At 53.8% G+C, this 26,392-nt stretch overlaps 1 protein-coding gene across 10 annotated transcripts; it reads left to right on the forward strand.

Moving 5' to 3' along the window:
* Positions 1-321: 321 nt before the first annotated feature.
* On the forward strand, positions 322-26,392 carry KLHL36 (kelch like family member 36). 10 transcript variants are annotated; one of them, XM_016930294.4, is made up of 5 exons: positions 322-340; positions 12,248-12,326; positions 20,995-22,068; positions 23,877-24,034; positions 25,660-26,392. In XM_016930294.4, the coding sequence occupies exons 1-5, from the start codon at positions 333-335 to the stop codon at positions 26,213-26,215; spliced, it is 1,875 nt and encodes a 624-aa protein (XP_016785783.1). In that variant the 5' UTR covers positions 322-332; the 3' UTR covers positions 26,216-26,392. The 10 variants fall into 10 exon arrangements, with proteins under 10 accessions (XP_016785783.1, XP_016785781.1, XP_063653965.1 ...); XM_016930292.4 differs by having other exon boundaries at positions 20,995-22,037; positions 23,795-24,034; XM_063797895.1 differs by lacking the exon at positions 322-340 and adding an exon at positions 9,848-10,034.

Genomic DNA, 26,392 nt, shown 5'->3' on the forward strand with positions numbered 1-26,392 from the left:
TAGCCAAGGAATAGGCGCCTATGATTGGCTGGACCTGGCCATGTGCCCATGGGGGTGTGTTATGAGGGGTTCTCAGATGGACAGCTTCAACAGAGATTAGCAGCTGCAACAGAAACTTCTGGAAAGGCATTGAGGAGAAAGAGCTCCCTAAAGGGAGGTGCAGCTGTTGATCCATATCCCTTAGGCTTTAATCTTTGGCTGCCAGTATCTGCGACTCTGGGCCTGAGGGCTTTTCCCCATAAATCACGGAAGATGGCTCTCCCAATTATCCAGCAGGCTGCAAGTGGGGGCTAATTAATACCTGTGAGCAGCTGTCAGCCAATACTGCCAGGATGGATGTGTGAGTACCCCGACACCCCACCCCTGGGTGGGATGGCTCTTCTCTATGGTATGAGGCCCCTGTTACCCTCAGCAGTGACAGGCTTTATCATGCCTTTAGGATCCCTTCTCTCCCCTGTCTCACGTCCCCTCCCAATCAGTGCTTCCGGCACTTTCCAAATTAACTACTCAAACTTGAGGCCCAACTTCAGGGGCGGCTTTAGGGGGAGCCTAGACTAAGGAAAACTGGATTGGTGGGAGCAGGGGTCACCGCTCTGCGGGAAGGAAGACAGAACCAGTCACTGTCAGCCCCAGCCCCGCCTACTCATTCAGTCACTCATTTGTGGCATCCTAAGTCAGCTTTCTCTTCCTTTCCTTTTCTTTTCTTCTCTTCTTTCCTCTCCTCTCCTCTCTTCTCTTCTCTTCTTTTCTTTTCCCTTTCTTTTCCCCTCCTCTCTTCTCCTCTCCTCTCCTCTTTTCTTTTTTTCTGAGACAGATTCTCACTCTGTGGCCCAAGCTATAGTGCAGTGATGCAGCCACTGCTCACTGCAGCCTTGACCTCAAGTGATCCTCCCACCTCAGCCTCCTTAGTAGCTGGGACTGCAGGCACATGCCACCTCGCCTGGCTAATTTTTATATTTTTTGTAGAGATGGGGTTTCACCATGTTGCCCAGGCTGGTCTCCAACTCCTAGGCCAAAGCAATCCATCTGCCAGGGCTTCCCAAAGCGCTGGGCTTGCAGGCATGAGCCACCGTGTCCAGCCAGGCCAGGTTTCTAAGAAGCGGGACCTGAGATATGGATTCCTGTGCAGTGGTTTATTGAGGAGGGGCTCTCAGGAGACATGTATAGGGAGAAGAGGGAAATAGGGCATGACAAGGCAGGCAGAAAGCCTGGCACAGACGCATCGCTGCAGGAGCCTGGCCTCAGCCTGATCCCCAGGGAGCTCTGGAGCATGGCTAGGGCCACACGCTTGACCTCTCTACCTTGAGGCAAGGGAGCCAGACCTTTATACCCTGCTGATGGCCAGTCACGGCTGCACGCTGCCCTCAGCAACCAGGGAGCGAGGCTGGAAGCTTTCAGGCACTTTCAGTATTCTCCTACCCAAGGGGCTGGAAAGTCCCAGCAGGCAGGAGATGGGTGCAGGGGCCCAGAACTAGGGATGTGGGTGAGGCCTGGACAGCATCCTCTGCTTGTGGCTTGCAAGTGATAAGAAAAAGGAGCCTCTCAGCTGCTGAGATTTTAAAGCAGACAACAAATGTATATTGAATGTGACAAAGAGTTAGAATATGTGAGTTTCATCTTTACAAAGTTTACAATCTACTTGTGGAGTTTAAAATACAGCTACTGGCTGGTTGTAGTGGCTCATATCTGTAATCCCAGCACTTTGGGAGGCTGAGGCAGAAGGATCACTTGAGCCCAGGAGTTTGAGACCAACCTGGGCAACATGGCGAGACCTCTTCTCTGCAAGAAATTAAAAAATTAGGGGACGTTGGGAGAAGGGAGAGAGCAGAAAAGATAACTATTGGGTACTGGGCTTAATACCTGGGTGATGAAATATGTATAACAAACCCCTGTGACATGTGTTTGCCTGTGTAACAAACCTTCACATGTACCCCCAAACCTAAAATAACAATTTAAAAAGTAAAATTCTAATTAAAATTAAAAATTAGCCAGGTGTGGTGGTGTGCACCTGTAGTCCCAGCTACTCGGGAGGCTGAGGTGGGAGGATTGCTTAAGCCAGGGAGGTCGAGACTGTAGTGAGCTCTGATCATACCATTGCACTCCAGCCTGGGGGACAGAGAGCAACTCTGTCTCAAAAAAAAAATAAAAATAAAAATTGATATGGTTTGGCTGTGTCCCCACCCAAATCCCATCTTGAATCATAGCTCGCATAATTCTCACATGTTGTGGGAGGGACCTGGTGGGAGATAATTGAATCATGGGGGCAGTTTCCCCCATACTGTTCTCATGGTAGTGAATAAATCTCACAAGATCTGATGGTTTTTATCAGGGGAAACCCCTTTCGCTTGACTCTCATTCTCTCTTTACCTGCCACCATGTAAGATGTGCCTTTGCTCCTCCTTGCCTTCCACTGTGATCGTGAGGCCTCCCCAGCCACAGGGAAGTGTGAGTCTATTAAACCTCATTTTCCTTATTAATTACCCAATCTCAGGTATGTCTTTATCAGCAGCATGATAACAGACTAATACAAAAATACAATAAAATATAGCTACTTTAATCACCCCATCCAGACACCCAACTCAGTGCTGAGTGGTTTCTGCTCTCATGGAATCCAAGGTCTGCTGCTTCCACCCCATTTCCCACCATTCCCTGCAAGCATATTGTGGTCCAGCCAGTCTGGGCTCTTCATGGGCTCAGAATGTTGCTTCATTCTTCCAGGCCTTTGCACATGCTCTTCCCTTCACCTGGATCCCTTCTCTCCCTCATCTGCAGGGTGATCCCCCACTTACACTTTCAAATACCATTCAAACAACTCTCCTCAATGTTTATACAACATGAGTAAATTCACCTTATCCCAGGGATTCCAGGAAAGTGAAGGGTTTCTTTTTAAAGTTAGTAGAATTTACCATCCCCAGAGCAAAACAGAAAAGTCTCCAGGAGGCAGAGATGTGTGTGTGACTGACAGCAGCAGCAAGCCTGTATCAGTCACTTGTTTATGGCACCTCAGTCACCGTGCTGAGATCTATGTCATAACTTGCTAAATCCTCCCTGCAACACTTGAGGTAGGCCCTATTGTAACCCTTACCTCACAGAGGAGGAAAGGGAGGCACAGAGAGGCTTTGTAACTTGCCCAAGCTCACACAGCTGGCAAGCGGCAGAAGCAAGGGTCGATCTCAGACCATCTTTACACCAGCATGCTGTACTGAATGAATGACTGAATGAATGCAACCAGCAACACCAAAATGATGCAAGATCTAGAGAGAAGAGAGCCCTACTGAGCCAGTTCCTGCAGCGTGAGAGAAGGTCCCGGATGGCCAGTTAAAGGGTCTGGCTACAGATGGCAGAGATGGCAGTCGAGGATGGGCACCTGCTGTGTGAAGCAGGCTCCCAGGGCCCTGCAGTCCTCCTTCGCTTGGGTTCCCAAGGCCAAGGGCCAGCCTCTGCCTTCCCATATCTCACGATACTGCAATTGCATGTTCATGCGCCTGCCTCTCCCACTTCAGACGCAGGGCCAGGGTTCCACTCAGCCCGTTCAGCCAGGACTGTTTGCCTCACCTAGAAATAACCCATTTTTCTTTCTTTCTTTCTTTTGAGATGGAGTTTCGCTCTTGTCACCCAGGCTGGAGTGCAATGGCGCAATCTCGGCTCACTGTAACCGCCACCTCCAGGGCTCAAGCGATTCTCCTGCCTCAGCCTCCCAAGTAGTTGGGATTATAGGCACCCACCACCATGCCCAGCTAATTTTTGTATTTTTAATAGAGACGGGGTTTCACCGTGTTGGCCAGACGGGTCTCCAACTCCTGACCTCAGGCGATCTGCCTGCCGCAGCCTCCCAAAGTGTGGGATTACAGGTGTGAGACATCACGCTAGGCCCCATTTTTCTTTTGCCCAGGCTGGAGTGCAGTGGTACGATCTCGGCTCACTGCAACCCCTGCCTCCCGAGTAGCTGGGATTACAGGCATGCACCACCACGCCCAGCTAATTTTATTTTATTTTTATTTTTGTATTTTTAGTAGAGACAGGGTTTCACCGTGTTGGTCAGGCTGGTCTCGAACTCCTGGCCCCGTGATCTGCCCACCTCGGCCTTGTCAGGTTGTCATAGTTGTCAGAGAGACACGCAATCAGGTCCAGCGTGCCTTGGAGGAACAGGTTGTGGGCAATGCCAGCCTGGCTGGGGACCTCAGTGACCATTCTGTTTGAGAGTAATTCTGACCCAACAGACCCCACGACAAGAGTCAGCTCAGGCAAAACTGTGATGCACAGGAAGCCTCCTACCTGTTTCCCTCCCTCCTTCTCCATCACTCTGTCTGGGGGGCTGGTGTCTTCCTTTCATTCCAATCAAACATGATCTCTAAAAAGTGCCTGAACCTGATGGACGCTATGGTATAAATGACTACGAAAAGGTATTCATTTCTGAATCATTTCTATTTTAACAGGCATCAAAGGCTCAAGACAAAGAATACCTCTTTAAATGGCAGAAAAAGTGTCCATTTCCAAATGATTTCTGTTTTAACAGGAATCAAAGCCTCGAGAGAAAGAACACCTCTCTAAATAGCAGAGTGTCTACCACCATCAGCAAAAGCTACAATGTACAGGGCTTTACGTACCAGGCACTGTTCAAAGTAGTCAGCCTGTATTCATTCACGTAATTCTCACGACGGCTCCATGAGAGAGGAATAAGCGCTTCATTTAGAGATGGAGAAACTGAGGCACAACGGAGCTAAGTTGCTGGCCCAGTTCACACAGCTGGGGAGTAGCCAGGTCAGGACTCCAATCCAGGCAAAGCAGAGAGAAAAATACTGGTGAGGAGGAGGGAAGAGGAAATGGGACGTTCCAGCTGAGGAGAGGTCTTTTTTCCTTAATCTGATGTTAGGGGCCACCCAAGCACTGGGGCCAGACGCCCACCATGGCTCTGCGCATTTGCTGGTTTGGCGATCTGAGGACATCTGTTGCTTCTTGTCCTCTGGTTTAACAGTTACAAGCGTACAGGAGCATGTGGGCCAAGCATCCCGCGTGCGGACGTGATCTGGCTTGGCCTGCAGGCCTGCTCTTTCATGCCAGGCTGCAATTTTTTGAGATTACTCAACCTTCGGAAGGGAAGCTGCGCCAAGGACAGACCTTTGGTAAGAAGCACGGGGTGTTTAGAGAATCAGCCCTCCTCCTCCTCCTCCCAGCCTCCTCCCCCAGGAGACTCGGACTTGGAAACACCCAGCAGGGAAAATTGCTGCAGCAGCAGGTAGCAGTTATTATGGGACCTGGACCGCCCCTTCCAGGCCCAGCTGTTCTCTGGGAAAGCCTGGCGGCAGCTCTCACACCCTCTTCCAAATGGTCTTCAGAGGGAGACGGAGATGCTCCTCGCCCCGCCTGTTGTTCGTCACCACTGCAACCTCCTGTGTCCCAGGCATGGTCAGCTTGCAGCCCTGGGGGCGGCTTCTGGTATGCTGGTGAACTGGTTAACTGGGCACTGGCATAGATAGCCTGGGTTTCTCATCCTGGTTCACGTGCTTACCAGCTGTGTGATATCGGGTGAGTCATCTAATCATTCAGAACCTCAGTTTCCTCATCTGTAAAGTGGGGAGAACAATAGCATTGACCATAGGTTACTGTGAGGATTAGACAGGGGAGGGAGCAGAGCAGTTAGCACGGGGCCTGTGCATGAATTATGATCAAACTAGGCCTAACTTGCCCAGGCCCCGCCCCATGTTTTTGCTATTCTGGGCTTCCAGATGGTGTGCCTCTTTCACTGGGTACTCTTCTGTGACATTTGTTTCTGGACAGAGGTATTGAGGATGAAGATAATCTAAGCCTGGGGTGGTCATCTTTGGTGACAGTGGCAATTGTTCCACCCAGGAAAGAAAGAAAGAAAGAAAGAAAGAGGAAAGAAGGAAGGAAGGAAGGAGGGAAGGAAGGAAAGGAAGGAGAGAGAAAGGAAGAAAAAAGGAAAAAAGGCACCATGTTGGGGAGAGAGTGTGCAGAAGAAAGGAACAAGCTTTTCTCCTGCTTTTTTGGAACAAAAGGTGGCCCACATTTTCATCCTGCACTGGGCCATGCAAAACATATAGCTGGCTGGCTCCATCGGATGGTGCCTGAATCTCAGAAGTGACAGTGTTGAGCCGCTGTTGGGGGCACCAATTAGGACAGGCTTTCAGGGGAGAGGCATGGTTTAGGATCTTACAAATATGCAGACCTTTGGAGCCAGCAATTCCCCTTCACTGTCAGAGATGTGCATATGGATGTGTGTGCAAGGATGTTCACCATGGCATGATTCATAATAGAGACGCCAGCTGGATGCCCAACAGTGGGGGGAGGTCAAGGGCACAATCCATACTGAAGGATCAGGCACAGCCATTAAACATCATATCATCAACGAGGACTTACTGACATGTGAAAAACTCATGACATTTGCAAAATGGGGAAAAAGTCAGCTACCAAGGAGTGTGCACCATAGGATCTCATTTGCATAGGCGTGCAGGGAATATATGCAGGAGAAAAATATTGAGCTGGTTTATCCTTAAATGCCAATAGCTGTTCTCCTCAGGTGGGTTATGTTTTCCTCTTCTGGGCCTGTTTTCCAACTGTCTGCACTGAGCACACATCACTGTCATCAGTGCACTGAGGTACTGTTGGGCAGTGGCCAGTAATGCAGACACTGGAGGCAGACTCCCTGGGTTCAAAGCCCAGCTCTGCTCCTTACGAGTTCTGGGACCTTGAGCAAGGGATTTAACTTCTCCAGGGCTCAGCTTCCCCATCTGCAAACAGAGAAAGTAATGATACCTTCCTCAAAGGATCAAGGTATTAATTCACCATGATAGGGTCATGGCTGATTGACTTGTTTGGCTGTCTTCCTAAAACCCCTGAAATTTTCTTCTTTATATTCCTGGCACCTACCACAGTGCCAGGCATACAGCAGGTGTTCCTAAAAAGTCTGCTGAATGAACGTAGGAGGGAGTGCATGAATTCATGTAAGGATGGAGATCCACATCCCAGGGTACAGAGATAGTATCAAATGAGTTAATACATGCAGAGGGCTTAGAGCACTGTCTAGTGCTTAGAAAACTGGAATTATCATTATGGCAAAGAAATTGTGTAAGAGGAAAATGTTGAGAGAACAATATGAACCAATTTTTTTGAATGATGTAGAAATGAGTGTTTGTTTTATTTTGTTTTGTTTTTGAGACAAGGTCTTGCTCTGTTACCCAGGCTGGAGTACAGTGGCACAACCACAGCTCACTGCAACCTCGACCTCGTGGGCTCAAGCAATCCTCCCACCTTAGCCTCCCAAGTAGCTGGGACTACAAATGCATGCGGCCATGACTGGCTGATGTTTAATTTTTTTTTGTACAGACGAGAGTCTTGCTATGTTGCCCGGGATGGTCTCGAACTCCTGAGCTCAAGTGATCCTTCTTCCTCCCAAAGTGCTGGAATTACCGGCATGAGCCACTACACATGGCTGTTTGGTTTTTTGTTTTGAACTTTTCTGTATTGAGAGTAGTTGAGTAAAGCATGCATTACTTTTATAATTTGGGAGGACACAAAACGTTACTGAAAGAAAAAGACTGAGAGAGTGGTTCACAAAGTGCTGTTGGGGAACGCAGGGTGAAGCCAAGTTAGCCGAGTCCACACCCTTTTCATGTCAAGGTCATGTGTGGATGAGCTTGTCTTAGGCCCTTACTCCGGCCCCCATACACCAGGTTGCACGTCTTCTCATTCATGATGAACACAACACCTGGAAGGCCGATGTTCATGCTGAGTTATAGGCTCTACAGCGAAATCTCTTGTTAGATAGATAGATAGATAGATAGATAGATAGATGGCATAGATACCCATATATAGAGGTGCATGTATCCATTTATCTGTATAAGAGTTATAGGTTCTTAAAATATCTACAGCTAAATCTCTTGTTAGACAGATAAATAGATATGATAGATACCCATATATAGAGGGGCATGTATCTATTTATCTACCTATATCTATCTATCAAGAGAATCTTTAACTCTAGCTGTAAAAAAGAATATGTCCAACTCTTGGTGCTCCGTGTATCGCCCCAACACAGGACTCACCACGCTAGGACCATTGCTGATTGACTTGTTTCCCTGTCTTCGTAAAAGCCCTGAAAGTTTCTTCTTTGTATCCCTGGCACCTACTACAGTGCCGGCCACACAGCAGGTGTTCCTGAAAAGTCCGTTGGATGAATGAGAGGCAGTGCATGAATTCATGTCAGAACACAGATCCATCCACATGTCGGTATGGAGATAGAATAACAGGAGGATTAGCTTTGTCTGGGGTAGGGACAGGTCCAGGAAGGGTCAAAGACAGGCAAGTAAGGCTTGGCAGGGTGAATGTGTACAGTCCCCAAAGAAAAGGGGAGAGAGAGAGAGAGTTGGGGGACAGCAATCCAGTCAGTGAGAACATCATTTAAAGATCCTTGGCTCACACTTGTAATCCCAGCACTTTGGGAGCCTGAGGCAGGCAGATCACCTGAGGTCAGCAGTTTGAGACCATCCTGGCCAATATGGTGAACCCCATCTCTACTAAAAATACAAAAATTAGCCAGGCGTGGTGGTGGGCGCCTGTAATCCCAGCTACTCAGGAGGCTGAGGCAGGAGAATCGCTTGAATCCAGGAAGTGGAGATTGCAGTGAGCTGAGATTGAGCCATTGCACTCTAGCCTGGGTGACAGAAAGACTCTGTCTCAAAAAAATAAATAAATTAAATAAATAAATAATTAAAAAATAAAGATCCTGTAAGTGGGCTGGGTGTGCTGGCTCACACATGTCATCCCAGCACTTTGGGATACCGAGGCACGAGGATCGCTTGAGCCCAGGGGTTCAAGACCAGCTTGGACAACAAACTGAAACCCTGTCTCTATAAAAATCAAAGAAAAAAAAACAGCCAGGTGTGGCAGCCGGCACCTGTGGTCTCAGCTGCATGAAAGACTGAGGCAGGAGGATCACTTGAGCCTGGGAGGTGGAGGCTGTAGTGAGCACTACACAAAAGAAATCGCTGATCCTTCAGCAGCCATTTCCCACTCCAGCAACTCCCCGCCCCTGGCAACCACTCATCTACTTTCTGTCTCTATGGATTGGCTTGTTCCGGACATTTCACATACACGGAATCATGCAATGTGTGGTCTTTTGTGTCTGGCTTCTTTCACTAAGTATTACATCTCCAAGGTTCATCCCGCTGTAGCATGAGCGAAGTGTGACAATTGATAGATTGATCGATGAAGGTTACATTCATTCATTCCATACACATTTACTGAGCACCTACTGTGTGCCAGTCTTGGCGACGACCCAGTCAGGAATAGAACTAACAGTAAACCCTGCCCTGGAGGGCTTCTGGTAGGGAGGAGAGACAATAAACCGAATAAACTAGTACATTATTTGGAATATTAGACGCTGATAAGAGCTCAAGTGAAGCATGGGGTTGGAAGTTGGGTGGAGAGAGACGGGCTGTGACTTCGAGCAGAGCGGTCAGCAAAGGCCTCGCCGCAGGGTGGCCGCAGGGACGCTCCCGCTCAGCCCGGAAGGAGGCGAGAGGCGCGGTGCCCGTCCCGGCGACTCTGGGCCAGCAAAGAGCTCCCAGCGCACGCGTCGGTGCCTCGAGGCCCGGGACCCTGCGTGTCTGGTCCCCGCCGTGGCCCTGCGTCCGTGACGGTGGGTGGCACCAGGGAGCATTTCGCGCGGCGGGGCTGGGGCCTGCCTTTGAAGGGACGGAGTCGGGCGTCGTGGTGGGGTGGACACCGGGGATCCCCGGGGCGCGGACGAGGGGGGCGTCCACCCTGCGAGCTCACCCCACGGCCCCCGCGTCCCGCCCTCAGCCTCAGGCCCCGCCCCGCGCCGCCCGGCCCCGCCTCCCCGCGGCCGCCGCCATTGGCCGCGCGCGCCGCCTCCGCCCTCGGCCTCGCACTTCCTGGCGGAGCCATGGCTGCGCAGCGGGCTGGCCGGGGGTCTCCTGAACCCGGGCCCCGCCGCCCCGACCGCCCGGCCCCGCCGCCGGGGCTGGCCCCTCCGCGTCCGTAGCGCGTCCTGCCAGGTGGGCCTCCGCGCGCGCCCACCCTCCAGCCCGGGACCGCCAGGAAGCCGCGCCCGGCCGGGGCGGGGGGCTGGCGGAGATCGGGAGGGTCCCCGGCCACCGCGAGCCGCGACCCCCCTGCGCCCCTTGGTGCCGGGGCGGGCGGGTGGGCGAGTCGGGGCGCCGCGGCCGGGGGAAGAGGCCGGGGGAGGGGCCGCCGCCCCCGCAGGTGACACAGGTGCGGCCTGTGCGGACCGCCCCGCGCGTGGCAGGTGAGTGGCCCCCGTCCCGACTCCGCCTCCTCGCCGCCGGCTGGAGCCTGCTGGGCGGCCGTTGCGCTGAGTTCCGCCTGGGCTGCGGGGTCCGAGCGAACGACAGCGGCGTCCCCGGAGACCCCGCCGGCGAGCCGGTGTCAGCAGCGTCGCTTTCTCCAACGCTGAGGTCGGGAGGGAGCTTGGGGAGGAGGCGCTCTGGGAAACCCCCGGCCGGACGGGGCCTGCGGTCCCATGTTTACTGGAAGACCTTTTCCAGTGACCTGGGATTGTCACTGTGTTTGGGGGTGGCCTTGACCCTTCACCTGCTTCCAAAAAGCGTCGGAGGCCGCTGACGTCCAACACGGGTGGAAATCAGACCCCACCCCCACGCACTTGCAGGAGACAGCAGGGAGCCTCCGGCCCCGGGAACTCTCTCTAGGTATCTTGGCCTAGAAAATAAAGCGTTGAGCGTTAGAAGGCCTGGTTGATTCTGGGCAGGCTGCCTGGGGCGGTGGAGAGAGAGGGCACCTGCTGCTTGCTGCTCTGTGACCTTGGGCAACCCCCCCTGGGGCACCCGAGCGCCAGGTCTCACTGTGGGAACGACGGTGGCACCTCTCTCAGAGCGTGAAGGTGGAATGAAGTCGAGTCCGCGGTGGGCACCGCACCAACGCTGGGTTTCTTCTCTTCCCTCTCTGGGCTCTCCAGCATCCTAGGGGAGGGCCAGAGTGGGAACAGCTTGTCATTGTCACAAAGTTTCTAGTTTGTCGAGAGGAATCTAGTTGCCCCTTCTCTCCCTAGGGGAGTTGCACGGGACGGACTGTGCCCGAATTCATTCCTTCCATGGGAACACTGGAGTGCCCTCCCTGTGTCCCCAATTATCTAAGAACAGTGCTGACTTCTTGTCACATTGTTCTTTATTAGTGAAGACTATTTGTTCAATAGGTAACAAACTCTTCTCATGAACTCAAATAACAGGGGGAAAAAATCCTCTTTAAAACCTTCGTCTCAGTATGCGACTTGTGCTAATATTAGTTGGCAAAGTCCCTTCTCTGTGTTCCCTTCCATCTTTGAAGCACCTGCCCGTCCCCCTGCCTCCCCCGCCCCACACACACCAAAGCTTAACTCTGTCTGCAGTGATCCCCCACCCAAGAGCCAGGCAGTGTAGCCTAAGAGTTAAGAGCATGGGCGCTTCCCTGAGCTGGAATCCCAATTCTGCCAGTTCCCAGCTGTGTGACACCGGGCAGCTTATTTCACCTCACTGCTCTCAGCATCCTCCAGTCACAGTGCTGGCCTCATGGGGTTGCAGTGGGGACTAAGTGAGTGAAGATGCAGAGAAGCACTTGGGGACAGTGTGTGTCTAGAATGTACTGTGTACATGGTAGTCATCACTGTACCACATCCTCATCTGCATCATGATATTTTTAAAGTGTGATACTCTCGAACCCGGGCCTCATTCAGCAGCGTGTCATGGTGATGGATCCAGGTTTTGAAGCTGGACAGACCGAGGCGTGATTCTCGGCCGTTTACTAGCTTTGTGACCATGAGATCAATATCCTCATCTGTGAAATGAGATAAGCGATATCAGCCTGGCCAAGTATAATCTTTGTGGGGGTTAAATGAGATGGCACACTTAAGTCACTTAGCTTGGTTCGAGGGCTGTAGTCTGGGCTCCGAAATGATAACTTATCATTATAACCTTGATGTAGCCAAAAGGTAATTATTTGTAGGAAGTGAACCAAATGACATGATATCAGATTTTAGATGATAAAGGAATGGGAGTTAAATGTTCTGTCCAATTCTAACAACGCGATGATTTCTCAACTCGGTGTAAAAGAGTTCTTTGTAGTGCACGGTCCTCCCTCCCTCCTTCCTCCGTGTGACTGTTTTCACTGTCATCCTTGGTATCTGCTAGCAGGGCCTGAAATTAATGAATGACCTAGAGTTATGACTGCATGCTCAGAAATCCTGTTCTTCTCCTAGGGCTGAAATCTCTTTAATGATGGAGGGAAGCAGGCAGACGCGAGTGTCTCGGCCATACAAGATCAGCGAATCATCAAAGGTCTGTGAATGTTCACTCACCACCTATGCAAATTGCCTAAGAAGTGTGATCCTTTTTCTGATTCACTCATTTCTAATCACAGACTGATTTTTTTGTCATTGGTGTTGTCAGTCTCCTTAATGACAAGTAAAGGTGGAAACGGGCAAGGAGCAGAAATTGTCATAAAATCAGAGAGTGGGAAGTATGAGGGATGTTAGAGACGCTATGGCCAGATGTCTTCATTTTTCCGTGTGACATTCCGGAGCTTTCTTTTGTTTTTTTTTTTTTTTAATTTATTTATTTTTATTGGTCATTCTTGGGTGTTTCTCACAGATGGGGATTTGGCAGGGTCATAGGACAATAGTGGAGGGAGGGTCAGCAGATAAACAAGTGAACAAAGGTCTCTGGTTTTCCTATGCAGAGGACCCTGCGGCCTTCCTTAGTGTTTGTGTCCCTGGGTACTTGAGATTAGGGAGTGGTGATGACTCTTAACGAGCATGCTGCCTTCAAGCATCTGTTTAACAAAGCACATCTTGCACCGCCCTTAATCCATTTAACCCTGAGTGGACACAGCACATGTTTCAGAGAGCACAGAGTTGGGGGTAAGGTCACCGATCAACAGGATCACAAGGCAGAAGAATTTTTCCTAGTACAGAACAAAATGAAAAGTCTCCCGTGTCTACCTCCCTCTACACAGACATGGCAACCATCCGATCTCTCAATCCCTTCCCCGCCTTTCCCCCGCTTCTATTCCACAAAACCGCCATTGTCATCATGGCCCATTCCCAATGAGCTGCCGGGTACACCTCCCAGATGGGGCGGTGGCTGGGCAGAGGGGCTCCTCACTTCCCAGTAGGGGCGGCCGGGCAGAGGCGCCCCTCATCTCCCGGACCGGGCGGCTGGCTGGGCGGGGGGCTGACCCCCCCACCTCCCTCCCAGACGGGGCGGCTGGCCAGGCAGAGGGGCTCCTCACTTCCCAGTAGGGGCGGCCGGGCAGAGGCGCCCCTCACCTCCCGGACGGGGCGGCTGGCCAGGCGGGGGGCTGACCCCCCCACCTCCCTCCCGGACAGGGCGGCTGGCCAGGCGGGGGGCTGACCCCCCCACCTCCCTCCCGGATGGGGCGGCTGGCCGGGCAGGGGGCTGACCCCCCCCACCTCCTTCCCGGACCGGGCGGCTGGCCGGGCAGAGGGGCTCCTCACTTCCCAGTAGGGGCGGCCGGGCAGAGGCGCCCCTCACCTCCCGGTCGGGGCGGCTGGCCGGGCAGGGGGGCTGACCCCCCCACCTCCCTCCCGGTCGGGGCAGTTGGCCTGGCGGGGGGCTGACGCCCCCACCTCCCTCCTGGACGGGGCGGCTGGCCGGGCAGAGGGGCTCCTCACTTCCCAGTAGGGGCGGCCGGGCAGAGGCGCCCCTCACCTCCCGGACGGGGCGGCCGGCCGGGCGGGGGGCTGACCCCCCCACCTCCCTCCCGGACAGGGCGGCGGGCCAGGCGGGGGGCTGACCCCCCCCCACCTCCCTCCCGGATGGGGCGGCTGGCCGGGCGGGGGGCTGACCCCCCCACCTCCTTCCCGGACGGGGCGGCTGGCCGGGCAGGGGGGCTCCTCACTTCCCAGTAGGGGCAGCCGGGCAGAGGCGCCCCTCACCTCCCGGACGGGGCGGCTGGCCGGGCAGGGGGGCTGACCCCCCCACCTCCCTCCTGGACGGGGCGGCTGGCTGGGCAGAGGGGCTCCTCACTTCCCAGTAGGGGCGGCCGGGCAGAGGCGCCCCTCACCTCCTGGACGGGGCGGCTGGCCGGGCGGGGGGCTGACCCCCCCACCTCCCTCCCGGTCGGGGCGGCTGGCCGGGCGGGGGGCTGACCCCCCCACCTCCCTCCCGGTCGGGGCGGCTGGCCTGGCGGGGGGCTGACCCCCCCACCTCCCTCCCGGACGGGGCGGCTGGCCGGGCGGGGGGCTGACCCCCCCACCTCCCTCCCAGACGGGGTGGCTGGCCAGGCGGGGGGCTGACCCCCCCCACCTCCTTCCCGGACGGGGCGGCTGGCAGGGCAGAGGGGCTCCTCACTTCCCAGTAGGGGCGGCCAGGCAGAGGCGCCCCTCACCTCCCAGACGGGGCGGCTGGCCGGGCAGGGGGCTGACCCCCCCCACCTCCCTCCCGGATGGGGTGGCTGGCCAGGCGGGGGGCTGACCCCCCCACCTCCCTCCCGGACGGGGCGGCTGGCCGGGCGGGGGACTGACCCCCCCCACCTCCCTCCCGGACGGGGCGGCTGGCCGGGCGGGGGGCTGACCCCCCCACCTCCCTCCCGGATGGGGTGGCTGGCCTGGTGGGGGCTGACCCCCACCTCCCTCCTGGATGGGGTGGCTGCCGGGCAGAGACGCTCCTCACTTCCCAGACGGGGTGGCTGCCGGGCGGAGGGGCTCCTCACTTCTCATATGGGGTGGTTGCCAGGCGGAGGGGCTCCTCACTTCTCAGACGGGGCAGCTGGGCAGAGACGCTCCTCACCTCCCAGACGGGGTCGCGGCCGGGTAGAGGCGCTCCTCACTTCCCAGACGGGGCGGCGGGGCAGAGGCACTCCCCACATCTCAGACGATGGACGGCTGGGCAGAGACGCTCCTCACTTCCTAGATGGGATGGTGGCCGGGAAGAGGCGCTCCTCACTTCCTAGATGGGATGGCGGCCGGGCAGAGACGCTCCTCACTTTCCAGGCTGGGTAGCCAGGCAGAGGGGCTCCTCACGTCCCAGATGATGGGCGGCCAGGCAGAGACGCTCCTCACTTCCCAGACGGGGTGGCGGCCGGGCAGAGGCTGCAATCTCGGCACTTTGGGAGGCCAAGGCAGGCGGCATGCTTCGCCGTGTGGTCAGAGCTATTCGCCCATAGTCCGTAGCCCAGAGCCGGGGCTGCTCGGTTCTCCGTCCCGGGGGGCCGGGGCCGGGGCCGGGCTGGAGGCGTGCGAGCCTCTCATCGCCGCCTCCCAGCGCAGCCACCCGAGCCGCCGCCGCCGCCGCCGCCGCCGGAGCTTTCTTTTTGTGACAACTTGACTCATTCGTTAACCCAAGGAGGTGGATGGGACAGGAGGAAAACTGGGATTCCTATGCCTGCTTGGGGGCTCAAAAACTCCAAGGACAGGTCCATTGAGAACCCAGCCTTCTACCTTAGGGTGAGGGCAACACACCGTGTACCCGGACCCCAAGGGCCTGGAGTCCTCTTCCCTGGTCATGATTCCCTGCGACCCAAGAGCAAATGAGGGCAAGTTCTCCAGAGCCAGGCTACTGGGGGAGTTCTAATTAGCAATATGTAGCCTGTTCCCACCAGCCACATTAAAATCCAGGAACCAGACCCGGCTACTGTACTTTCCACAAACTCCTGTCCCCACAGCTGCTGTTGGTAAAGAGCAGGGGAGCCATTGGTATGAGGTTCCTGGTAACCTGTTTCCCCGTTATAAATATTCGTAATGCCCTCTGTTCTTTAGAGGTATCCCTTTTGGAGATTAAATCTTATGGTTACCTCAGATCATGGATTCTCAATGAGTATGATATTGCCCTGAAGTGGGAGAAAATTGGTTCTCGGGAGGGTGGAAGGAATTTTACTCCTTTTATGCATAAGACACAATTATACATACAGTACATGAGCAGACATACAGTGCATCTGTGATGTTAAGATTTTGCTGGGAAGGCTATTAGGGAAAAAAATCTTGAAAGCCTTCTTGGGGGGCAATAATGAAAAAAGATATAGAAACACTTCTTTAGATGAAGGGAGCTGGGAGCAGCCTATAGAGTTGAGAAAAGGGGGGAAAGAGATTCTACAGATTCTAAAAGAAAAACTGGCTGTCATTTTCAACAGAGGTTGGCTCTCCTGAGATATGACCTCCTGTTCTCACGTGAGTTCCCCAAGAAGGTTCCTGCCAAGCCCAGCTTTATCGATTGTGAAAACCCAGAGAGGTCTCGCCGCTCGCTCACAAGGGCTTTGTTTGGGAGCTTAGCTTGGGAGACACTGCTGCTTTCTAAGTTTGACAGCACTGGAAGTCTTTGTCCCTTAACGCCAGGACCCTGAGTTTGTTTCTGTCTGAACTGAATCTCTTAGGACTAGGCTTCTGTATCACTGGATGATTTTTCTAACTTTTTTTTTTTTTTTTTTTTCGAGACAGGGTCTTGCTCTGTCACTTAGGTTGGAGTACAGTGGTGCGATCATAGCTCACTGCAGCCTCTACCTCCTGGGCTCAAGTGAGCCTCCCACCTCAGTCTCCTGAGGAGCTGGGACTACAGGTGCATGCCACCATGCCCAGCTAATTTTTGTATTTTTAGTAGAGATGGGGTTTCACCATGTTGGCCAGGATGGTCTTGATCTCTTGACCTCGTGACCCGCCAGCCTTGGCCTCCCAAAGTGCTGGGATTACAGGCGCGAGCCACCATGACTGGCCTGTTTCTAACTTTTTATTTTTAAAAAGTGTACCCATGAATTTCTAGACATTAAACACACCTGTGTTGCCAGCACCCAGATGGGTAAAAAACAGAATACTACCAAACCCTCCCAGTTGTTACACTCAAGATAGTCGCTGTCCCAACCCCACCGCTGTGGTTTGATCTGCTTTTGAACTTTGTCTAAACGGGATCCGAGGTCGGGTACTCTTGTGTGTGGTTTCTTTTGTGCAACATTGTGCCTCTGAGCCTCACCCGTGTTGCTGCATGTAGTTGGTAGTGGTAGGTTGTGCATTCTCAGCATGTTGGTGTCTTCCCACTGTGTGGCCACAGTGTCTGTTCACCTGTCTGCCCTAAGATGTGTTGCTCAGCCAGGCACAGTGGCTGACACCTGTAATCCCAGCACCCTGGGAGGCCGAGGCGGGAGGATCTCATAAGCTCAGAGTTTGAGACCAGCTTGGACAACATGGCTAAACCTCATCTCTACAAAAGATACAAAAATTAGCCGGGCCTGGTGGCATACACCTGTAGTCCCAGCTCCTCAGGAGGCCGAGGTGGGAGGCTCACTTGAGCCCAGGAGGTAGAGGTTGCAGTGAGCTATGATCGCACCACTGTACTCCAGCCTAAGTGACAGAGCAAGACCCTGTCTCGAAAAAAAAAGTGTTGTTCCGGTTGATGCTAAATTCTTTTTCCACGTCTAATACCCGGTACCTGCCGCCTCCTCCCAGGTGTAAGCCCCTGACAACCTGAGTTTCTCCCTCTACTTGGCCTTGCATCTGATTAAGGCACTGAAATAGGAAATAAAGAAATGAACAGGACTCATATCATCAGAGAATGCTGTGGATTGGAGCTTCTAAGTTACCTGAAATGCGGAAACTCTGTTACCAATGTCCCTTTATAATTGGGAAATCGGCCAGGCGCAGTGGCTCACGCCTGGAATCCTAGAACTTTGGGAGGCTGAGGTGGATGGATCACTTGAGGTCAGGAGTTCGAGGCCAACATGGTGAAACCCCGTCTCTACTGATATATGTATATATGCCGGGAGTGGTGGCACCTGAGGTCAGGAGTTTAAGACCAGCCTGGCCAAAATGGCAAAACCCTGTCTCTACTAAAAATACAAAATTAGCTGGGCGTGGTGGTACATGCCGGTAGTCCCAGCTACTCAGGAGGCTGAGGCAGGAGAATCGCCTGAACCTGGGAGGCGGAGGTTGCAGTGAGCCGAGATCGAGCCACTGCACTCCAGCCTGGGCAACAGAGGGAGGCTCTGTATCAAATAAAAAAGGGAACTCGTGTGCCTGTGTTTTTGGAAACTTGTCGTCTATGCAGCTGTGCTAAAACACCAGAAGCAGATTGCAGCTGATTGTACCCGGGTACAGCATCACTCCAGCCCACTTAGAGCAGAAACCCACTTTTGGAAACAACACTGCTCTTGCCCCCTGCCCCAGCTCACTGGAGCTGGTGTCTCCCCTCGGCAGCCGTTCACTGGGGCTTTCCCCAGTCCTGCCCCCTGGGCTCTTTCCCTTTTGACACTGCAGTCTGGGGTTGTGTGTATCTCCATCTAAGCATGGTAGGGCCAGCACCCTCACCAGCTTGGAGACAGCCAGGGTCCCCGGGTGGCAGATAGCCGCCTCATGCCCTCATATGCGTCTCTCAGGCCGCTAAGCCTGTACTATGACTTGATCACCTGCCACTGTAGTACTTTTTAATTTCCTTCCTTCAGCTCACACCCAAGAGGGGCCTCCAGTCAATGTCTGTAGAAGCACTGACCATTCCTGCATAATTAGAAGCTGAGGCCTAGCACGGAGGCTTATACCTGTAATCCCAGCACATTGGGAGGCTGAGGCAGGAGGATCGTTTGAACTCAGGAGCTGAAGACCAGCCTGGGCAATGTAGTGAGACCCCATTTCTACAAAAAATAAAAGTAAAAAATAGCTGGATATGGTGGCACACACCTGTAGTCCCAGCTGCCAAGGAAGCTGAAGTGGAGGGATTGCTTGAGACTAGTTTTGTTTTGTTTTGTTTTGTTTTGTTTTGTTTTTGAGATGGCGTTTTGTTCGTGTTGCCCAGGCTGGAGTGCAGTGGCTCACTGAAACCTCCGCCTCCGGAGTGCAAGTGATTCTCCTGCCTCAGCCTCCTGAGTAGCTAGGATGACAGGCGCCCGCCACCACAACCAGCTAATTTTGTATTTTTACTAGAGACGGGGTTTCACCATGTTGGTCAGGCTGGTCTTGAACTCCTGACCTCAGGTGACCTGCCCACCTCGGCCTCCCAAAGTACTGGGATTCCAGGCATGAGCCACCACGCCCGGCTGAGCCTAGGACTTTCAGGCCGCAGTGATCTCTGATCTACTGTTGCATGCCAGCCTGGGAAACAGAGCAAGACCCTGTTTCTAAAAATGAGAAAAAATTTAAAAGCCCAGTGTAGGCCAGCCTGGCTCTCTTTGTGAGTAACCAGGATAAATAGAGATCTCCACGCGTGTGACCTGTGAACCGAAAAGCCAGCCTGGAATGGAAGAGCGGGAGAGCCTGTCCTCTGAACTCAGAAGGAAATGCCAAGTCGGATCTGTCTGGCATCCTCCACAGGCTGTGAGAATGTGGCCTGCTCCTGTAGCATGGACAGAGAAGTTGCTGTTGGAATTGACTGGATGTGGAAATACCACAGGGAAATAAAGTATCTCAATGACAAACGCATGCATGGCAACAAAAAGAAGATTTGAAAGGGAAGAAAAAAATAAAACCCACTGCTGTAGGACACATGTTAAGAAGTAACTTTTAAGAATTCAGAGCCTGGGCAGTTTAGGGAGACGTTGTCCCTCCAAATTAGAAAAATCAGACAGGCGTGGTAGCGTGTGCCTGTAGTCCCAGTTACTCAGGAGGCTAAGGCGGAAGAATCACTTGAGCCCAGGAGGTCAAGGGCGACATAGTGAGACCTCGTCTCTACAAAAAAATTTTAAAATTAGCCAGGCATGGTGGCACACACCCGTAGTCCCAGCTACTCAGGTGGCTGAGGTGGGAGAATCACTTGAGCCCAGGAGGTCAAGGGTGCAGTGAGCCGAGATTGTGCCACTGCACTCCAGCCTGGGCAACAGAGTGAGACCCTGTCTCAAAAAAAAAAAAAAAAAAGTCGAACCACATAGCTGCTAATACCTAATAGCCCTCGGTCACTTTTCTTCCTCCAGCCACATTTCCCCTCTTCGGGCTAGTGCCCAGCCAGTTCTTTACCTCAGTCACCCTGGAATAGACCAGCTATCTATGTGATAGTTTTCAGTTACCTGTTTCTCCCTATGTTGAATTCATTTATTTATTTATTTAGAGACAGGGTTTCTTTTTGTCGTCCAGGCTGGAGTGCAGTGGCACAATCATGGCTCACTGCAGCCTCAAGCTCCTGGGCTTGAGCGATCCTCCTGCCTCAGCCTCCTGAGCAGCTGGGACTACAGGCGAATGCCACCACGCCCACCTAATTTTTAAATATTTTGTTAAGACAGGAATCTCGCTATGTTGCCCAGGTTGGTCTTGAACTTCCTGGCCTCAAGTGATTCTCCCGTCTCAGTCTCACAAAGCATTGAGATTACAGGCATGAGCCACCATGCCTGGCTTGAATTGTTGTGTTGTTTGGTTTTGGGTTTTTTTGGTTTGTTTTTTGTTTTTTCTTGTTTGTTTTGTTTTGTTTGTTTGTTTTTTGTTTTTTGAGACGGAGTTCTTGCTCTGTCTCCCAGGCTGGAGTGTAGTGGTGTGCTCTCGGCTCACTGCAACCTCCATCTCCTGGGTTCAAGCAATTCTCCTGCCTCAGCCTCCTGAGTAGCTAGGATTACAGGCACACGCCACCATGCCTGGCTAAATTTTGTATTTTTAGTAGAGACAGGGTTTCAGCATGTTGGCCCGGCTGCTCTCAAACTCCAGTAGCCGGGCTGTCGTCCCAGCTACTCAGGAGGCTGAGGCAGGAGAATCACTTGAACCCGGGAGGCAGAGGTTGCAGTGAGCTGAGGTTGTGCCACTGCACTCCAGCCTGGGCGACAGAGCAAGGCTCTGTGTCAAAAAAAAAAAAAAAGAAAGAAAGAAAGAAAGAAAGAAAGAAGTTATATTAATAAGAGAAGGAAGAAAAAAAACCACGATACACAGGCATACTCAGAAACACCTGTACTTCCTGTAGTGCCCTCTGATGCAGCATTTTATTTCCTGTTTTCTTCAGTTTCATTTTGTTGAAAATGCTGGTCAGGACCCACTGGGTTGGACCAGGGCCGAGCAGGCTGCTGTGCCGTTTCTAATGGGTCTTCTCTGTCCAGGTATACCGCTGGGCCGACCACTCAAGCACGGTGCTGCAGCGGCTGAACGAGCAGCGTCTCCGCGGGCTCTTCTGCGACGTCGTCCTGGTGGCCGATGAGCAGCGCGTGCCAGCCCATCGCAACCTGCTGGCCGTGTGCAGCGACTACTTCAACTCCATGTTCACCATCGGCATGCGGGAAGCTTTCCAGAAGGAGGTGGAGCTGATCGGCGCCTCCTACATTGGGCTCAAGGCCGTGGTGGACTTCCTGTACGGCGGGGAGCTGGTGCTGGATGGCGGCAACATTGACTACGTCCTGGAGACGGCTCACCTGCTGCAGATCTGGACGGTGGTAGACTTCTGCTGTGAGTACCTGGAGCAGGAGGTGAGCGAGGACAACTACCTGTACCTGCAGGAGCTGGCCTCCATCTACAGCCTCAAGCGGCTTGATGCCTTCATCGATGGCTTCATCCTGAACCACTTCGGCACGCTGTCCTTTACGCCCGACTTCCTGCAGAACGTCTCCATGCAGAAGCTGTGTGTCTACCTGAGCAGCAGCGAGGTGCAGCGGGAGTGCGAGCACGACCTCCTGCAGGCCGCCTTGCAGTGGCTGACGCAGCAGCCCGAGCGCGAGGCCCACGCCCGCCAGGTGCTGGAGAACATCCACTTCCCTCTCATCCCCAAGAACGACCTGCTGCACCGCGTCAAGCCGGCCGTGTGCTCGCTGCTGCCCAAGGAGGCCAACTGCGAGGGCTTCATCGAGGAGGCCGTGCGCTACCACAACAACCTGGCGGCCCAGCCCGTCATGCAGACCAAGCGCACGGCGCTGCGCACCAACCAGGAGCGCCTGCTGTTTGTGGGCGGCGAGGTCTCCGAGCGGTGTCTGGAGCTCAGTGACGACACCTGCTACCTGGACGCCAAGAGCGAGCAGTGGGTCAAAGAGACGCCGCTGCCCGCCCGGCGGAGCCACCACTGTGTCGCGGTGCTGGGGGGCTTCATCTTCATCGCCGGCGGCAGCTTCTCACGGGACAACGGAGGGGATGCGGCCTCCAATCTTCTTTATAGGTATGACCCCCGCTGTAAACAGTGGATCAAGGTGAGATTAAAGCCAGATTATTTCTTTTCTCTTGAGGACTCTCTCGGTTTCCTTAACCTAGCCTTGACTTTCCTTACCTCTCTGGGGCCTTGACAACTATCCTGCTTCCGAACGAGGTGTGACGATAAAGTGACGAGCAGCATACCCGGGGGCCTACATCCTGGACAGGGAGAGGGAGAGCCGACCCACCCCTTCGAGGGGTCCGTCATCGTTCAGAGCAGCACTGCCTGGCGGGGCTTTCTGTGCAGATGGAAGGGTCTGTCTGTACTTCCCGATACGGTAGCCACAGCTGCATGTAGCGACTGAGCACTTGAAATGTGGCCAGTGCGACTGAAGAAGTCAATTTTCAATTTTATTTCACTTTAACCGATTGACGTGTAAGTGTATGTGGCCACACGAGGCGTGGCTACCCTATTGGACAGTAGCATGGGTCTAGATGTTTGATCCATGGTTCAGTGTCCCCAGGTCCTGGAATCTCTGTGGGGCTCCTCTGGAAGCATTTTGGGAGATAGTTTAAGGAGACCACTAGTGCTCACACCTGGCCCTTGGGCATGTATTGTGGCCTGATTCTGGGAAGAGCGTGGGTCTTGATGTCAGACCTGAGGTCTCATCCCAGCCTGGCTAAGTCATAGCTAGGAGATTTCAGATTCTTGTCCTCTCCACATTTTGGATTCCCCTTCTGGGAATATGTTGGGGACAGGGAGTGCGGTAGCTCATGTTGACTGGCAAGCCCCTGGCGTAGGGAAGGTGTCTCCTTTCTGCTGGGAGCGCTCTCCAGCCACTCGGTCCCCGGGATAGTCCATCTCAGCCTTTATACTCACACCTCAGTGTCGCGCCCAACTCAGTGCTGTTCTCAGCTCAAAACTCAGTCAGAATGGACTCCAGCTGACCTTTTGATTTTACTCTCAGAAATCTGAGACTGCCCTCCAAGGTCGAAGTCTCACCACTGGAAAGGGTCCCTGGCTTTGGAGCCTCCTCCCCGAAGCCTGGCAGCAGTGGCAGCAGTGTGTTTGCCTTGGATTCGTTTAAAAAAAGAAAAAAAAAGTTGGCTCTTCTACTTTTTTTTTTTTGTGACAGAGTTGTTCTGTCACCCAAGCTGGAGTGCAGTGGCACGATCTTGGCTAATTGCAACCTCTGCCTCCCAGGTTCAAACAATTCTGGCGCCTCAACCTACCGAGTAGCTGGAATTACAGGCGCCTGCCACCACGCCCGGCTAATTTTTGTATTTTCAGTAGAGACGGGGTTTCACCATGTTGGCCAGGCTGGTCTCGAACTCCGTGACCTCAGGTAATCCACCCACCTTGGCTTCCCAAAGTGCCAGGATTACAGGCGTGAGCCACCGCGCCCAGCCTCTTCTGTTTAATTTCCTGTCGAATGCCACGTCCTGCTCTGTTAACACGGAGTGGCAGAGCAGCACTAACTTTACAAATCTGATGTGGTGAGAGGAAAGATGAATTTTTATTTCGTAAAGCCACTAGATCAGCAATTCTGACCCCTGTGACCACAGAGTTCCCATCCACGCGGCTGAGCACATGACCAGACAAGTTCGGGGGTTCAGAGCATCTCCATCCCCCTTTTGGGGACTCAGAGCGTCTCCATCCCACTTTTGGGGATTCAGAGCATCTTGGTGAAACCTCGGGGGCTCAGAGCTCCCACCTGAAGAAGCCCTCTTTATTCAGGTGCAGTTCCCTTTCCCAAACATTCTCCGGGGTTGTGCATTCCGCAGACACATTTGGGAACCGCAGCGCCAGATGTTGATGCTGTCCCAGGTTCGGGGAAGGGAAGGTACAGGTATCTCACCTCCACAGGTGGCCTCCATGAACCAGCGCCGTGTGGATTTCTACCTTGCCTCCATCGAAGACATGCTGGTGGCCGTCGGCGGCCGGAATGAGAACGGAGCGCTCTCTTCAGTAGAGACGTACAGTCCCAAGACTGACTCCTGGTCCTATGTGGCCGGCTTGCCAAGGTGATCTGGGGCTTGGTGGAAGGTTCTCCAAATGGGATGTTTTTAAGGGACATAGTTCAGTCCACGTGCCTCACTTTCTGGGCATGTTGGCCTCCAATTCCAGGAATGAAATCTTCTGGCTTGTCAGGAAGAGTGGGTACACCATGAGGGGCGGAGGGCGTAACGGTGCACAGTCCGGGCTCCGGTTTCAGACTTAGGGCAAGGGTCAGCTCTGCCGCCATGACGGACATCCCTCCATGGCTGAGTGTGTGCAGTTGCTGAGTTTCAGAGGGTGAGGCCTGACCTGAGGATCTCCCCGAGCTTGGGCAGGAGGAGTTCAAAGAGATGGGGGTATATGTGCTAGATCTAAGCCTCAAGCATGGGTCTTCACCCCGCTCGGCCTTTAGTTCCTCATCTGTAGAGGTAGAGCAGATGCAGTGCTGCTTGTGAAACCTGCATCCACATGCAGGGAGTGCCCCAGGGTGGCCGCCTCACCCTCCTCAGTCTCCCCTGCGTTCCGATGTGCATGTATCGAGCATTTATTATCTCCATGGGATTAGCAGAAGGTGCACACCATTTCTTCCACCAGTTCCCTGTTGCCGCACCCAGCAGTGCACTTTCTGAACCAGTCTTTGCTGTGGAATACATCCAGGTGTCCCTAAGAGTTAGAAGTGTGTGGGGTAAGCGCTCGTATTTTTGTTTTTCTGAGAGAGAGTCTCTCTCTGTCGCCCAGGCCGGAGTGCAGTGGCGCGATCTCGGCTCACTGCAATCTCTGCCTCCTGAACTCAAGCAGTTCTCCTGCCTCAGCCTTCTGAGTAGCTGGGACCGCAGGCGCCTGCCACCACACCCAGCTAATTTTTGTATTTTTGGTAGAGACAGGATTTCATCATGTTAGCCAGGCTGGTCTTGAATTCCTAGCCTCAAGAGATCCACCCACCTCACCCTCACAAAGTGCTGGGATTACAGGCATGAGCCACTGCACCTGGCCATATTGATCCTTTCTTATTCACTAAAGGCCCTGGTTTACATCAGGGTTCCCACTTCCTGGCACAGTTGTGTGGGTTTTGAGGAACACAAAGCAACATGAATCCACCATTACAGCATCACGCAGAATCATTTCACTGCCCTAAACCCCACTGTGTGCGTGCTGTCCATCCCTCCCTCCCCTCTCCCCACAGCCCCTGGCAGCCACTGGTTTTGCTGTCTCTATGGTTTTAGGCAAAACGTTTCCCGAGTGCCAGCACAGTTAGAATTGGACTGTATGTCGTATTTCCTCTTTGATGTGTGATTCATCGGGTGCATGTGTGCCTGCCAGCTCATTGTTCTAGTCGTTTCCAGCCATTGTGAAAAAGGGTGATGGTCCTGTGATTATTCCCCTTTCCCAGATGGGGCAAGGGAGACTCAGAGAGAGTGAAGCTGGGTTCTGGCCCAGGCGGCCTGACTGCAAAGCTGTCCACTTCCCCGCCCTGCCCTGCCATTTCTTTGCTAATGACGGCTACTGTCTATAGAGTGTTCGTGGGGTGCCCACTCCCTATATTCTTAAATCCTCATGGCCCTCTAAGACGGCAGGCTGTTCCCCGGCTCGGAGAGGGTAAGCCTGGCACAGCCCTGAGCTCTCCCTCTGTCTCTGCCCTTCGACCCTGCAGGTTCACGTACGGCCACGCGGGCACCATCTACAAAGACTTCGTGTACATCTCGGGGGGCCACGACTACCAAATCGGCCCCTACCGCAAGAACCTGCTATGCTACGACCACCGGACAGACGTGTGGGAGGAGCGGCGGCCCATGACCACGGCGCGCGGCTGGCACAGCATGTGCAGCCTGGGTGACAGCATCTACTCCATCGGGGGCAGCGATGACAACATCGAGTCCATGGAGCGCTTCGACGTGCTGGGCGTGGAGGCCTACAGCCCGCAGTGCAACCAGTGGACCCGCGTGGCGCCGCTGCTGCACGCCAACAGCGAGTCGGGCGTGGCAGTGTGGGAGGGCCGCATCTACATCCTGGGCGGCTACAGCTGGGAGAACACTGCCTTCTCCAAGACCGTGCAGGTGTACGACCGCGAGGCCGACAAGTGGAGCAGGGGCGTCGACCTGCCCAAGGCCATCGCTGGCGGGTCCGCCTGTGTCTGCGCCCTGGAGCCACGGCCAGAGGACAAGAAGAAGAAAGGCAAAGGCAAGAGGCACCAGGACCGGGGCCAGTGACCCTAGCTGCGCCTCCTGGGACCATCCTCACCGTCACCTCCCAGGGCTCTGTAGACCAGCAGCAACTTCTTAGTATTCCGGAAACATTATGTACAACTTAGCAGCTTTTTTTACTTTTATGATTCTTGGTATTTCTATGATATCACAGTAACCAATTAAATACTATCTGTAACTTTA

Source organism: Pan troglodytes, chromosome 18 (genome assembly GCF_028858775.2).
Source record: "Pan troglodytes isolate AG18354 chromosome 18, NHGRI_mPanTro3-v2.0_pri, whole genome shotgun sequence".
Lineage (NCBI taxonomy): Eukaryota > Metazoa > Chordata > Mammalia > Primates > Hominidae > Pan > Pan troglodytes.